The sequence below is a fragment of the Haliotis asinina genome, chromosome 3, assembly GCF_037392515.1.
Source record: "Haliotis asinina isolate JCU_RB_2024 chromosome 3, JCU_Hal_asi_v2, whole genome shotgun sequence".
NCBI classification, from domain to species: domain Eukaryota; kingdom Metazoa; phylum Mollusca; class Gastropoda; order Lepetellida; family Haliotidae; genus Haliotis; species Haliotis asinina.
In genome coordinates this window covers 5,752,956-5,770,125 of record NC_090282.1, presented here as the reverse complement: position 1 = coordinate 5,770,125, position 17,170 = coordinate 5,752,956, and the positions used below count along the sequence as shown (strand labels likewise).

Sequence of the window (17,170 nt, the reverse complement as noted above, 5' to 3'; positions counted from 1 at the left end):
TGTTTATATAACACCCTAATGCGCACAATATTGGACAACTCTGTGTTAAATTAGTCGAAATCGGGTCAAGGACACTTCAACCAAACAAGCCAAACAAAACGAAAATTACATGAAAGGGGAAGTAACTGGTGTAGGTCTGGAAGTTTTGTTTTTATCGCTTACATCATTGATAATAATACATGTTGATATTGCTTGCAATACTTGGGACCTATTTGGAGATTTGTACTTTTGTCGCTTAGTTTTTACTACTAGTTCTATGATACATCGGTCTATGACTGTGCAACACCAGTGAAATACGGCTGTATTTAGATATATTTGATCACGGCCACAAGCGATATATAGGTTATTGGAAGCCATGTTTGTTGTTTGATATCAAGTGGATGGTGGTGCAATTTTGAAATATTGTCGAAGATATCACTTCATATCGGAATATTTCAACAAATAACAAAGGTGATAGATTCAAGGACTGTCTAATTAAGTATATATCTTGCTAAGCATGCGAAAAAGAAGAGGGTAACAGTCCCTTTGTCTTCCCAAATCTAAATGTTTTGAATCTTGTCTGTTTACTATCACGCAATAACTGTGCATCTTGATTCGTTGTGCGGTAGTTTGACAGGTCCCTCTGTTTACATCGAGTGTGTTTGGTTTGTAGGTCTAAAAGAAATTCCGTCACTTTCCTGTCCCAGCCACAATAGCTCATTATTGGCATTAAGGTTATGAGAGAAATTGCAATTCTGTTTTGCTGTTATGTTAAGTTTGGCAATGACGAGAAATACTTTTTTGATCCATAATTGTCCAGAAAGCCTAAAAATAAACACTCCTTGAAACATAACAGTTTCATTTCATTGACCTTGTAGAAGAAGACAAACCTGTCAAAGTCGTCAGAGTAATCTTTTCTGACACATTTTGTTAGCTGTCTGATTATTGCACAATAATGTGCAATTGCCAGTTGTGATTACTTATGGTTCCTGATAATGCATGCAATGTAACAAATGAATGCTATCTACTCTAGGCATGACTTGTGAATGGGTGGGCAGCATTGTGTCTCTGGACTGTGGAGAGGCTTTAGGAACATATCAAGGCCAGGTGAGGAAAATCGACAATGTCACACAGGCTCTCACTATCTTCAAAGCTTACAGGAATGGCCTCAGATGTGAAGTCCCCGAGCTGACAATCAAGTAAGTTACCTGTTTATCTTGTGTTATTTGCACATTTTTAAAGCTAACTGGAACCTGTTGAAGTTTGTTAGTGTTGACCATGGTGCAGAGGCAAAATGTGAACAATTTGAATAGAATAATTTGAATATATATCTTAATGATGATCATCATGAACATGGTGTTGATATATGAAATATGTGCATGTTGGCTTGAAGGTCTTGTGACTGTATGTTTGTGTTATCATTTTGGTCATTTGAATTATCTGTAAAATGTCTTATCAATTTCATTGATAGTACACCAGTACCCTATTTAGCAGTATTCCAGTTGACTTGTTTGAGTGGCATATTTAGAGGTTGGAAGTTGAATAGAATAAGTGGGTATGGATGACAACTTCTTTAGTACTACAACACAACTTTTATCCTTGTATCCATTGTTACCCCCTATTTTTGTTATCATCACTTGTTAATTAGTTTTCCGTAGTATATATATATATATCGCCTGTTCTCTCCCTATATCATTTACACTTGAAAACGATGCAAGAACCTGTATTGAAACATTGTGTTCTAGTTTTAAAGAAGTTGTCATCCATATACTCTTATTCTATTTAATATTCCAGTTCTGTGATACACTTGTTCAATGCTCATCCCAGGGCCAGACAGTTCAGTGACAGATCTCTGTGATCTACCTGTTTGGGATGTATCAATCACCTTATCCTGTACGTCACTTCATTATGACAAGAATTGGTTTCTGAGGACCAATTCTAACATGGAACTTTACAAAGTACCTCTATGGCAGCTCCTGTAGTAATGTGTGATCAGTCATTAAGAGTGATGAGAATAAGATACCAAAAATATTATCGATAAACTGATGCTTTAATCGTTTATGGCTGTGGACATAAATATATTCACTTGGGATGTTCTTTTGTCTTCAGTGCGGGAGACATAAAAGATTTGAAGATCCTGAAGTCTCCATCTGAGGCAAGATGCTTGCTGAACAAGCAAGCTACCCCATCAAAACTATCAAAAGAAGTTGAAGAGGCAGTCAATCCAACTTGTCCCTCTCCAGTGAAGGTCATTCAACCATCCAACCACATTCACACAAATGGTTATCACAATGGCAGACATAGTGCTAATGGACAGAGAATTACCCCAACTCGGGACTATCATGACTCCAATGGTCTCTATTATAACCATAGTGGAAGTGGCAGTGCAAGACACACACCTACAAGGGAACAGGGTGAGCAGAAAACAAGACGCAGTTCATGTGAGTAAAGTTTGAAAGCTGGCTATACACTGATGAGAGATGCGCATTTTAACTTGGTCATAAATCAAAGGAACTGTTACCAAGAATTTCTGTATTGTACAGCTTTTTGCGTGCTGATTCTAGGTGTCATGACATGACATCTGTTGGCTTGAGTCATGAGATACATGGAAGTGTCAGCCAGCATACATGGCAAACATTTCATGGCAATCAATACATCTTTCACTCAGTCATGCGAATTACTCTTGCCTCTCCTCATTGTGCACTTAACAGGGCTCCAGATAAACTTTTGACAACGTGAGTTTGATGCCCATACTTATGAAACTACGTTGGTATTTCGAAATTTCAAGTCTGTATCTATTGTTTTCTTTTGTTTTGTTATTCTTTTTGATACCCACCAAATTTTTAAAATCCAGGTATTTTTTTTCAAATAATAAGTTTAAGAAGTGCAGCATGTTTTCATTCAAGAATAGAAATAATACAAGATCCTCCAGGTTAAAGATGAATAACAAAAAATGCTATTTTGTAGCTAATTAAGAGATACAGTTCGCTCTACCACCAAGTATAGTGTATTAAAGCAAACATTCGCTCTTACCTATTATTGTTTAAGCACAAGGATGCTTGCAATGACTAGTCAAGCGATATTCTACAATTGCATTGTGGCAATGTAAACATGTGGCAGTGCGGACTCTACCGTGTCGCTGTTAAATTGTGAGTTGAACATTTAAATGTTGGAAAACATAAACATGATGTTTTGACCAATGATGTCAGGTGAGTGAGGCAACTGCAAACCATGAAACAGGATGCAGTGGAGTCGTTTACTGCAGGAGGCTGTATGAGGCGATCACAGCTGACATCAGTTACATTGTGACATAATGCAAAAAGTTTTCGGTGGCAAGAGGGCAGACTAGAATGGCGCAGGGACGCCAATACATTGTGACATTACACAGAAAGTGCACATTATGGAAATAATATCGAAGTATTATGTGCCCTAGTCAACATCTGTTTGGTGTTGGGAACACCTAATGTTGAAAGTTCAGTTAAAATATCACTGTCAACTGAATCTGATTATGAAACACAGCACTTGCCTACTAATTTATCTAGCAGTCCTCAAATGAAATAGTTTTCTGTTTGTAGTGTAATACAGTAGATACTTTATTTTGTGTGTGTTTAAGATTTTGACGATGCTGTCTCGACATTATCAATTGTTTACAGGACATTAGAAAGACAACAGCTATTTCACTGGTTGCTCTTTATATATATGGGCCAATCAGTGGAGGGTTTACAAACCATGACTGGTATTCTGTGTCGCTCATCTTAAATGCGTTTTCAGTTACTCAGGAATTTTATTTCAATTTAGTTCCAAAAAGTTTGATTTGGAAAAACTTATGGCTTGTTATGATTGGCTTGAACTGATATCATATGCAACATGATTTTGATGTATTTGGTAAATATGCATTGTTATTTTGACAGCATTAAAAATAAATTGAGTATTTTCTTATATGCTGGCATTTATTTTTCTTGTGTATTTCAACTTTTCTACAGCTTATACGTGAATATGCATCTTACCTGGAGCTCTGTTTTCCTAATAAGTGTTTAGGATACCTGAAAGAGAAAATGACATATATTGAGTGAATGAGTTAAAATGTAAAGTCACTTCATGTAATCAATATTTCAGCCGTATCATGGCTAAGACATTTATGGAAGTTTGAGATTACAGTTGTGTGAAAAATGGCAAATTTACAACAGTTTTGGCATTGATGAATTCATATACATTTGTACAGTGGTATTTGTTCAACATCAAGTGTCCTTTTCCATGATACAGCTGGAATCTTTCTCAGCTTAGAGTGTATGGTTTGCCTGAGAAATTATGATTCTTCCTTCTACAGTACATTACATGCTGTACATGATGATGTTATTCATAAAATTTGTCTCCATTGTCACCTTTCAACTCCAATCAAACATCATGTCACAAATATTTTTCTTTTATTTCCATTAAGATGGGGTTCATTGTTGCGTTACGTGCTTTATATGGATAACATGCTCTATTAATTGGTACACAATTGATTTGTTACAGTCTCAGACTCTAAAGGCCGTAAGTCTACCACACCACGAAAGATTGATGGACGCAACAATATCAGAAAGAGTACACCACGTGAAGACTGTTTCAGTGCCCCTGTGGAATCGTTTCTGTCAAAAGAGTTTGACTTTGAAAAAAACTTGGCTTTATTTGACAAAAAGGCGGTATTTGAAGAGATAGAAAACCAGTTTCCTGAGGTTGTCCGAGTGACAGACAAGAAGGGTGAGAAGTATCGCTGTGATGAGAATGTCCTACAGTCTGGCCCTGTGCAGCTGAGCCAGATACATGTGCCAGCATCAGGGGGTGGCGACTTTGTCACAGGTAGGTGTACATCACAGTGGCATGTGATGAGCTTTGACCTAAAGGCTTTTACACTTTGAAAAGTATTCATTTTTTCCTTATCCTGACTCATACTAATTGCTTTTCTGTCACTTTCCCAAGTTATGGAGAAAACGTCTGTCTTAAATTCCCTAGGAACAGCAAAACATCTCACTTATGTTATTTGCACCAGCTCTGTCATTCCCTATTTGCTTATTGATATGGTTGTTGGAAGTATTGTACGTATTCAGTGACATCAAGGCTGTACGTCCGTACATCCTCTTTCTTGTTATTGAGATATCTCATGAACTGTTGTACCCAATGTCTTCAAATTTGGTGACAGCCTACATTAGGGGATCAGGCAGACACCAGTTGATTTTGTTGACCTTGATCTTATCTTCAAAGTCACAGACACCAATCGATTTAGGTGACCTTGACCATATTTTCAAATCACCATGACTCTCTGACCACCCTACAAACGCTTGTTAACGAGATAGCTCATGAATTGTTGTACCCAGTGTCTTCATATTTGGTGACAGCCTACATAGGGGGATTGCCCAGACACCAGTTGATTTTGTTGATCATGATCTTATCTTCAAAGTCACCCTGACTCTTTGAGTTTGACTGCATTTCAGATTCTTGTTAACGTGATGTCTTATAAACTGTTGTACCCAATGTCTTCAAATATTTTGAGAGCCTACGTTGGGGAATTAAGGAGACCCCAGTCAATTTGGATGACCTTGACCTTATTTGCAATGTTACCTCGACACTTTGGACCCGTGAAGGTCCCAGGTAGAATAGGCCTTCAGCAACCCATGCTTGCCATAAAAGACGACTGTGCTTGTCGTAAGAGGTGACTAACGGGATCAGGTGGTCAGGTTCGCTGACTTGGTTGACACTTGTCATTGGTTCCCAATTGCGCCCATGATCGATGCTCATGTTGCTGATCACTGGATTGTCTGGTCCATACTTGATTATTTACAGACCGCCTCCATATAGCTGGAATATTGCTGAGTGTGGCATAAAACTAAACTCACTCACTCACCCCGACTCTTTGTCCACTTTCCGAACTTACGTTAGCACATTATCTCATAAAACATTGCGACCAGTGTCCTCAGTTTTGTCAACAGCCTGTATTGGGTGATTATCCAGACACCAGTCATTTCAAACACATGAGAAAAAAGTAGTGAATGTGTTAAAAATAGAGGCAAACATTTGTTTGTTTTAATCCAACCCATACTCTCAGAATTAATAACATTTTTCAAAATGTTTTTAGCATTAAAACTGCTTATTATTTCTTTACCAAACTTTGCAGAGTTTGGCAAACTAGTTAAATTCATCAAAATTTACATTTTGTTTCTCAAATGTACTGTCATGTCATGAAAAATTAACGTCACTATATGGTGATGCCTATTTGGTTGACTAAACAGTATGATGCATGACACCCATAGTTCTATCAAACTTACTGACTCTGTGTGGTGATGACCCAGATGCTGGTCTAGTGGTGCCCAGCGTCACATACCAGCTAAGAAACAAGATCCTGTCAACTGCTGAACAGTGTGGTCTGAGTGTGGACCGGCAGATTGAGATGGTGGGGAGGTCTGCCAGTGAGATGGTGCTTCAGTTACTTGGTGGAAGTCACAGGTAGGTTGGGAAATGTTCCAGTCATTGCCCCTGTCTTTAAAGAAACAAACTTTGGCTCACAATATTTAACTGATGCCACACAAGCACACAACAATCCAAGCTTGAGCTGAATATAATTTCCAAATGTGCATATTGAGCATAAGGGCATTGTGGGATGTATTCTGCCCAAGTTGCTGTGCAGAGTTGTGTCCCTTGGTGATGTATTGTTGTTGGTTTGATGTTTCAAGGTTTGTCAGGTCATACATGTATTTGTGGGTGTTACAAGAGTTGGAGACCGAAACCTGCTTCATCCTCCAACACTTAGTTTACACAGTCAAATAATTGGAATACTGTTCACAGCATTAAAGCCAACTTGCTCAGATCTTGCTATGATGTCCCTTGATTGCCTTTGATTAACAACATTCATTCAGTCTCTTTGCCATCCGTTTCTAGTTCTTTTTTCAGTGACCATTCCTTGTCATTTTTTACCGTAAATGTCCAAATCTGTATGACATGTAGCATAAAAATTGTTATTGAGTTGTATGCCTAGCATATTTCTTTCATCATAGGTTAAAATGTCATTGTTATCCTTATTATGATCATTTGCATGTCAGCACATAAGCCAATCTCATAAATGTCTTCAAGGTAGTTTATTGTCTGTATCATTTCAGGCTTTGCTTAGTTAAACATTTTGTGTTATTACTGAAATAGTGTTAAAAGTTGTTTTATAGAAAGCTCACAGATAATATTATTATTGCAGAAGAGATCACTATCATTAGCATAGTCAAAATACTCAGAAGAAGTCCTCCTTGAGGTACATGTAAGCATTTATATGTCCAGTAAAAACCCCAAGACAGTTGTAGCTGTATTTGTCAACAAAATATTTACAAAACAAAAACTTGGTTTTGTCTTGTGACACCACCCTTACAGGGCCCCACTAAGGTCCCCTACAGCCAAGAGCAGGTAACTCTAGCCGTCAACCTCTTACCTCACTTTACATGCTGTTGTTCTAAGTGACTGACATGCGTGGTCCATTTAGAAGTTGCTTTGACCCTTCCCTTGAACATGAGTGAGAAAAGAGTCTCAACTTGTATATATGGTTCCTTTTCTACCATATAGGCTCTAGCTTGAATTTAAAGGTTGCTTTTTTCATTCATGAATTGTAACTGTACGGTCTACTTCTGCCATATGGCAGGCAAGATGGCCTCTAATATGGCTTACATCGCTGTGTTGCTGCAGGTGGTCATCCCATTGGATGACCCCAACTCAACAGTTGGTGAAGCTTTCGCTCTATGCAAGACTTTCAAGGTCCAGCTCCGCATTTTGCCGTAGCTTGTTAGCAAGGTAATTGATCCTCTTTTATTTGGTAGCTGGTCTCAGTTCGATCTTCCGGAGCTTGGCTGATGCTACTCAGTGGGAGAGGATGTGCTGTTTGACCCCCAGTGGTTGAGAGTGTGTTTACGCCTCGATGGCACAAGGGGGTCATCTGGCCATAGCCAGACCTCAGCTAATATGGGTCACCCTTCACTTCCAGTAAGCAGGTGTTGTGGTAGGTGTACTCGTCCTTCAAGAAACAATACTGTAATGCCATTCATAGGACTAATAGCTGAGTGTGTTTTCGATCACCCAATCACAATATAGGCTTGACATTAGGGGTCCTTGCCGTGACTGACATCAGCGGTCAGGTGACTTGGTAAGTGTCATTTATATATCTCCTTAGAATGCCACTTCGAATGTACCCTATGTCAGACAGAATACCACTTCCCAGCTTTCGAGTTTTGGGAGTCTGTATAATGCTTATATGTACCCCAAGGAGGACTTCTTCTGAGAAAAAAATTATACAAACCTGTCTAGGTTATGATTTCTTTGAAGGAAGTTGTCTTTGATGGAAGGGGTATGGCCACCCACCTCCTATCATTCAGTTGGATTTGTTCAGCATGAAAAGTGAAGTACAAGGTTGACAGCTAGAGTTACCTGCTCTTGGCTGTAGGGGGCCTTAGTAGGCCCTGTCTGCAGGGTGGTGTCACAACATGAAACAAAGTTTTTGTTTTATAAATACTTTATTGCAAAATATGATTACAACTGTCATGGGATATTTAATGGACATAGAAACGTTTACATGTACCCTAAGGAGGACTTTCTTCAAAGAATTTATAACCTCTACAGTTTTGTATATTTATGTTTATTTTGTCGGTTAGGTGGGGTAGACTAGTAGTTAAAGCACTGGCTCTTCATGCTGAAGACCTGGGTTTGATTCCCAACATGGTACAAAATGTGAAGCTCATTTCTGTTGTCCTCCTGCCATCATATGACAGGAATCTTGCTAAACGCAGTATAAAACCATACTCAATCACTCTGTTGTGTCACCGTCTATGTAACGTTAACATTGTAATTATGTTGTGAATGAAATGCTGTTTTGGTTATGCAGGCTAAATCCCCAGAACGACCACCAGTTGCCGACTGTGATTGTGTTGTGCGGACCACACACACAGGGAGCCCAGGGCATCAGCTGTGCAAGGCATCTTGCCAACCACAATGTTAAAACAATAGTCTTTGTGCCAAACTTTGTCCGTATGAACCAGATTCTTGAGAAGGAGCTCCAGCTTTTTGAATTCTGTGATGGGAAGAAAACTTCCAGTACCAAAGGTAATACACATCAAATAAATCACCAACTGAACTATTCTGTCTTGAATGTATAGTACTCAATAAACGTTCAAGAACACCCAGTTTTGTCATATGATGAAAGTTAATCTGTCAGTATTTCACTCTCAGCACTCATGCTAAGCTTCCAATAGTGGATGTTTTTTTATCCTGTGTTAGACCCGGTCACAGATAAAATCGTAAGAAATAATACTAAAACACATGTATGCATTTGCTGCATTGAAGTATTGTGTATGTTCTAACTCTGTGACATCTGCGCGAAGGTAGCGCACCCCATCCCATCCAAATCAATTGAAGACATATCAAAAGGTGGCCAAATAAAAAGAAATGTGGTGATTCCAATAACGCTTCTTTAAAATTTAGGTACGAGTTGTATTTTTTTAATATATTTTTTTTTAGAAGTAGAGTATGAAATGTTAACACACATCAGTGTGTAATTGTGTTAATGCAACACCACAAAAAACTGACACAAAGTACTCAAATATGAGTCTTTATGTAGTTCAGCTTACAGACAGCTGGGTGACAATCAGGCAGCATGGAGGTCAAATATACACTGACAAGCATGTGCTTCTATGTGCATGAGCTTTGGAGAGGTCATGATGTGACCTTTGATGTGACCTGTGAGCTTCGACATTAAACATGAAGGTTAAGGCTACAGAGTAGTGGAAATTTACTGGCCACATGCAACCATTGTTTACACTTTTGACTGATAAGGATTTACATGGAAATGAACTTTAGATATTACGAAGTATTTTATTTTTGGACCACCTTGGATAAAATAATTAAAACCAATTTTAATACTTGGTTGGTAAACAGATTCATTATGAAGAACTTTTACATTGAAATGTATGTAATGAAATCTTGCATTCACAAATTGTTTTCTTCAATCATTTTTGCGGCCATCATATCAGCTTTCGCTATCAGAATGACTGACTGTCCTTTGGTGCCAGGAAAAAGACAATGATATCTGAAAGTTTATTTTATTCATACCACTTAGAAAATGGGGTCACCACCAATACAATACAATGATCAGTTGGGAAATTTGAATCACAGCATTATTTTTTAGACCTTAGTTCTCCTGAGGACTTTAAACATGTATTGAAATGGCTTTAGTTATCACAGCAAGTGAAAGCAGAAACATCATCCCCCCATTGGCTGTTTACACACACAAATTACCTAAAAAAGAAATAATCGAACTTGAAAAGGTCATTTATTTTATCGGAATTTCATTTCTAATTGTGGAAATACTGAAGCATTTATCTTTTCAGTAACTTCTGGAATATATTGAAACTGTGTATGACCCTTACTGCCATTACATCTAACTTGAATCAAAACTTACATCATCAAGAGTAATCATGCCACAACTAGAAGATCATTTGCACATTTTCTGTGCTAAAAATATAAAAGGAAGTGACTCTGCATATGACAGCAAATTGTATGTTACGTTCAAAGCAGCAAAACAATTTTTTGTTACGTTATTGTTACCTTGTATCCAAATGAATAGAAGTTTACTATGTTTTGGCGATAAATGTGATAAATAATAATAAAACTGTTTAGGTTCGTTACTTGTCTTAGTTTACGTTTGACAGTGTCATTTGCTTGTATCGTTTGCCGTAGTAAGTGAAATAGCAATACCGCGATAATAGAGAGTTGCTTCAATTTCCGGATCAAGTGAGGCAACTGAGATTGACGCGATCATGTTGAATGAGTTGTGATTATGTGGCACATTGTTTGTAACAGAAATAAAGATTAAACATCAGTCAACTGAAAATATATATGAAATTTCAAAAGTCAGTAGCTGTTGATAATCCCGAGGGCAACAACATTTACTACTGCGATAATAGAAGGCCCCATGACATTCATCTGCAAAGAAAAACAAAACAAGTATGAAAGGTTAAATGGTGATCAATTGAGAAATGTTTACTGATGCTTTTATTTATATCCATAACTATTAGGCAGTTTGCCAAGGACAGAAGGACAAGAGCACAGGTAATGATAAAATGTCCATTATAATTATATTCAAAAAAGGAAATATATTTGTTTTCCTCTGTTTAGAACTACCTACCATGCCTGACATGATAGTGAATGCCCTTGACAGCCATGAGAACCCCAACCTTAAGGACCAGTCATGGTACAAAAGTCTCACAGAGTGGGCTCGCAACAAGCGTGCTCCCTGTCTTGCCATAGACCCACCCGTTGAGGGAGCTGCACTCGACTCCAAATGGAGCCTTGGCATATGTCTTCCTCTGAGCCTGAAGAATGCAGCAAGTCAGATGTACCTGTGTGACCTGGGGCTGCCCAAGAAGGTGTTTGTAGAATCAGGGGTTCGTTATGTGTCCCCATTTAGTCATAAGTTTGTTATTCCACTCCACAGAAGATGATTCACAAAGCAGTAGAATGGAACTGCTGCTGTGCAATAAGAGGCACACAACAAACATATGTACTTACATGCACAGCTGTCTCCAACAGCAGGAACATGATACAGCTCCTTCTTCACTCATGGTTGTGCATATCTTCAGTTTTCAGGGAACATTCACACTCTTGGAGATGTATGACAGATATACCAAATATGACATGTACATGAACTGACTGAATCTTCAGGGTAACCTATTACTCTGGTGTTCCTTGTGATTTGCTCCAAACTAATGCGAAGTGCTTTGAGATACTGAGTCCCAATCTAAAATAGACTAGTTTTTTAAACCGTTGTAGCAAAGAGATGATATGACTGTATATTTTATCCATGGTCATCTCTTTTTCAGTGTATTTGTGCATTTATGGTGCTGTGTAAATTGTGACTAACAAATAAGCTAAAACCTAGTGTCCCTACCATCCTACTGAACACGTAAATAGGAGATACTCATCCTTCCTCTTTAGTTGATGGACACTGTTCTATTCCTTGCTACTAGATTTTTTACTATCAAAGCATATTTTGTACAGTCGTGACAGACTTAATGGGAATATATTTTATCAAAACATTCAACAGTGACAATAACTTAGCCCTATTCAGAGTTCAGTGTCTAATGTTATATATCACAATGGAAAAATTGCATGTACCATTGCATGTATATTACCATTACTCAAGAGTTTGTATCATGGTAATATTACTATCTCTCAGTGTATGAAATTGATGCTCATCCCTTTTTATTGCAGTTTGTGGATTCAATTTTGACCTTTGAGTGACAGTATTACAGCTTTCTGTCTCATAAACAGATGATATTTTATTCCTTGGAACAATCATTCATACAAACTGCTAAATGACACAATGCTATAATTATTGACTACCTGAAAGCATTTCTTTAATGTTGGTTGGAGAGATGGTATTGCTGAAATACTTCGTTACCAGTGCCATATAGATGATGATGTATTTCTATAGACCCTAGAGGAGGTTTCAGTGACATCCAACAGAAGATGTATTATTGTGATGAACTTTGACTTGTTTTCCATCCCAGAAACTTGTCAGTGGCTTATAGCATGCGACCTTGACATTTCGTGTGTTGGACGTACCTCCATATTATTGTTGTTATTCTGAACAGGGAAAAGGCAATAGTCACTTTATCTTTTAACTCTTCACATAGAAGTTACCATTTTAACAATTTTGGTTTTGCTTTAACCTATGCTCTGCTGACAGTATCTACTCTGAAAACAGAATATGGGTTACTGTTGTTTAACCCTTTAACATTTATCAATTAGCTGAACATGGATTCTCATGCCAGTTTGTTAAAAAAATGTGATAGTTTCAACAAATATATTTGTCATGCAGCTGTTTTGTAACTTACTTGAAAAACATTTTATCGTGTTTGACTTCAGTAACCCCACAGATCCATTTGTTCCTTATGAGCAACCCATGTCATTCTGTTGGAAAATGAAACATCCTTTCAAAGCAGAAATATGAAGATCAGTGCTCAGCTAATTGGAAGTTTTCATTTGAATTTAACTAACAAAATGTTGATTTATTTTGAACATGTTGATATGTGTGATATATTTTAACAATGTTTGAATTATTTTGGAATATTCTCTGTACAGTTTATGCCATTTTTGATTTGAATATCGACATGAATAGCTGAGACCATTACCCTTGTTACTACAGTGTATTTTTACCATCTTCCCCATTGTGTGACAAGGAGTGTATATACATGTCCTTGATATTGGAACATTCCAACATATGTATCATGACCAACATTTATATCACTATGGTGGACAATGACATTTTCAGATAATCAGCAATTGCTGTTTCTCATTTCTTAACAATATGTTCACGATTTTCCTTAGAATCATGTCCACATATTTGTGTAGTGGTGTATTTTATATTTATACAGCTAAGTGTCAAGTTAAGAATACTAAACCGGTATGTTTGTTATTCAAGTGCTTGTGATGTATGTAATATATCTACTACATTGTTTCCTTGTCATCGATTCCACAACATGAAACTTAGTTTTGTTTTGATCATATGGAGAGTATATTTGTCAGGCCATCTGAGGTGTGTACCCTATACTATTGGTGTATAGTACACATTCAAATAATGTATGTTCTTAGTAAAAAATATCTTTCCAGATAAACTGCAGTGTGTATGTGAATATTTTCACCATATGATGCATACATATTTATTCATACGTTCATAATCTCAAATGCTTATGTTAACGGAATTTTATTATCATTATTATTTTTTGTCAGTTGTTGATTTGTTTCATCAAAGAACTTCAGATTGGGTCTAACTATTAAGGAAGTACCAGAGCATAATGAAATAGTAAAGCAGTATCACTGTGAAAAGATTTAGTAAATGGGAAGTAAGTGGCAACAACAGCCATTATTACAAGTAGGACACCTTTTACCACAGCTGGAGGTTATGTTACGGTCTGCCTAGATGGTAGCACTTCTTGGATGAATACTTTGGTAAATTTTAGTCGCAAGTTCTTTCTGTTTTTATTCAGAATTTCAAAACAGGAACTACAGAGATTATTACTAAAATAGGTTATGACATTGCTTAACTTTACCTTTATGTTGAGCTGTAGAGCAGGTTACTGTATGTGTATTTATGTTGCTGTATGACAATCATGATGACAGAAATCCATAACATAACGTGAAGCCAGAATCAAACTTGGGTTAACTAGTTCTTTTTATAGTGTTACACAGATAATATGAACATGTGGGTTTTTTTTATTGAATGGAATTCTAAAATGCTTCGGTGAAAGATCAAAGGCACCAACAGTACATTATCATATGATAATGGGCACTTTTTGCATTACATAACAATGTGTTGGCGTCACTGGGCCATTCAAGCTGCCCAAAAGTGATTGAAAACTTTTGCATTATGTTACAATATAACAGACTCACGATGCATGTCAGTTGTTATCGCCTTGTACAGCCTCCTACAGTAAACTACTCAGTTGCATCCCGTTTCCTGGTTTGCAGTTGTTTCACTAAGCTGACATCACTGGAGGAAACATTACGTTTATGTTTTCCAATGGATAAAATGTCTCTTGGTTCGACTCACAATTTTCCACCGACGGGGTAGAGTTCACATGTTTGAATTGCCACAATGCACTCATAGAATGTTGCTTGACTAGTCAGCTTCATCTTGATGGACCTAAACTTGCGTTGGTAGCACAAATGCAACGTTCATATTGCCCCATATGGTATAAGTTAATCACAGATGTAATTGAAATGATTTTGAGAAGATATTTAACCCAAACGTAAACCATCACCAAACTTTATTATTATAATTTTCTGGTAATGTTTGTTTTGCTGTTGGGGCAGACTCTTTAAAGGAATAGTGTATCAGTTAGCTCTGTGCGAGGATTCTTAATTTAGGTCACTGACACTGCTGTTTGTTTTCTGCCTTAGATTAATTGAAATTATCCTTAGAATTTTAAAAATTTTGCATTTTAGAAAAGAAATACAGTTTGCTCCACCACCATATATAGTGTAATAAATCCTACTTTAGCCCTAACCATAATAGTTCAGGGCAAAAGGGTGCTTTGTTACACTATACATGGAGGTAGAGTGAACTGTATATCTTAAATAACTCGTTCATGTGGTATTGAGCTTTATTTAAAATAGGCAAGAAACATTTTGACCAGACTGTTTCAGTTTTCTGTTGCAAAATCGTATCTTTTTTGTTCTACAGCTGAACATGAGGTAGATAAGGGCACTCATTGCAGCCATTGTTCGATATTCAATCTATCTGCATGTCCTCACCAGATGTTGTACAGCTTTCATCATATGTGAGCCATACTGCTGTCCACAATCTTGTAAATAGTGAACAGCAAGAACACGTTTAAATGCTTATTAGAGAATTGTTTCACACATCTACAATGTCTTATATGTATTTAGTACTTGTACAGCTCTGAAAATGCCAAAATATCACATTTCGCAGCTGAATAACAATATACCATATTGCATACAATATTGTAGAGAAGGTTCTCATTTTCATTTGACTGTTTTCACCATCAACTTTTAGCAAAACCTTGAACATATTCATATTTGCAAATGAGATTTATATTTTACATTAATACAAAAACAGCAAAAAAAAAATATTTATGGATATGAATATGTTCAGTTTTACTGATGTATGTATTATGATGGACTGAGCCGCCTATGCAGTATTGTTTTGAATGATACAATTGTTGTGTATGTAAGTGATGGAAAGAGCGTGCTGCAGTACTTTGTGATTACTCTTTTGTGATGTTTGAAAGTTTGAAAATGAATTTCTTGGGGGAGTCATGAATATTATGTATTCTGTGATTGAGGTTTATGCAATTTGTGAAAGATTTCTCAATATTTTTACAAAAAAAAGATGTCTTTGTATACAGGCATTGAAAAAAAACGTAGACAAAAATTGTTTTCTTTTACTGACAGGTAAGCAAGCCATGAGACATTTGGAGTTGTTTGCAGATTTATGATTGCTTGTACTGTTTTGAACTTCATCATTGATTGAAGGTATTTTGTTTTGACCACTGCCATGTTCATGTACTAAGGATAGTATGGACTAGATTTAGAGTGTGACATGTTTTCCAGTTAGGAATTCAAGGAGCCATGGCAATGGAGGAATGTGCTTTGAATTGAAAGGAAATGAATTGAAAGCTTGTGACATCCAGCTTCAGTGAAGAGGAAAGTGAAAAGACCGTTTTTAGGAAAGGGAATTCTGCCACAAGAAGGTGTATAAAGAACTCATGTGTTCCAGAATTCATTTGATCATTATGAACTTCGAGGGTGGGACAAGACTACAGAAGAAATTAGAAAAGAGCTTTGTTGCTGTGTAGCTGACATGAAACTGAATGTGTTGCCTGATGAAACAGTACACAGTGTTATGTACAGAACAGGCAGCAATCTGCTCGTTCTTTTGGTTGGATTGTAGGCCCATGAGGCAACTGAAGCCCTGTGGTTTGTGTGAAACGTTCTTTTACAATGAATAATCACACACACACACACACACACACACAGAGATATATATATGTATATGTACTAAATGTAGAGTGTGCTGGACATGCTATCTTACCTCCTTGGTCCTGCCAGTTTTTTTGCGACTCCCAATGGCAACAACTGTTGCAGCAAACCAGGAATTTTCCCACCGTCTGTAGGAACATGAACAAAACACACTTTCCTGCATGTTATTCACTCTCTTATTGTCTCAACAACTATCACAATTAGAAAACTCAAGACCAGTTTCTAAATTCTTGCCTAATAGTCTCACTGTGGTAGTCTAACCCCCTTCCAATGTCCAGCTTTGATGAGAGCTTTGTTATTATCATTGAAGGGATGATGGCTCTCTGTTGCTCCTCAGTGTAACACACCAATGGAGAGTAGGGGACCAAGGAGTATATATGTGTCTAATTGAATGTATGGTTGAACTTTGAAATGTTGAAAGCATGGGATTGATTTGATGCTAGAGAACAAAATACGTAGTATAACAGACATGGAAGTAGGAAGATACTTGTGACAGAACAACCGTGTTCTGAAAGTTGGATAACTGAGGCACTGAGAATACCTTGTTTTCTAAGTGAATGTCCCATGTTGAACCTGTGTGTTTTGGACGATATTGCAACATACCTAACGTCATGTCTGGGACTGAGTT

The 17,170-nt window shown here is 37.2% G+C and overlaps 1 protein-coding gene across 1 annotated transcript; it reads left to right on the top strand.

The window, feature by feature from the left end:
- The first annotated feature begins 329 nt into the window (after positions 1 to 329).
- LOC137277356 (enhancer of mRNA-decapping protein 3-like) lies at positions 330 to 15,891 on the top strand. The gene is made up of 7 exons (XM_067809050.1): positions 330 to 450; positions 1,013 to 1,178; positions 2,089 to 2,420; positions 4,495 to 4,818; positions 6,306 to 6,459; positions 8,867 to 9,084; positions 11,155 to 15,891. The coding sequence occupies exons 2-7, from the start codon at positions 1,015 to 1,017 to the stop codon at positions 11,478 to 11,480; spliced, it is 1,518 nt and encodes a 505-aa protein (XP_067665151.1). The 5' UTR covers positions 330 to 450; positions 1,013 to 1,014; the 3' UTR covers positions 11,481 to 15,891.
- The last annotated feature ends 1,279 nt before the right edge of the window (positions 15,892 to 17,170 follow it).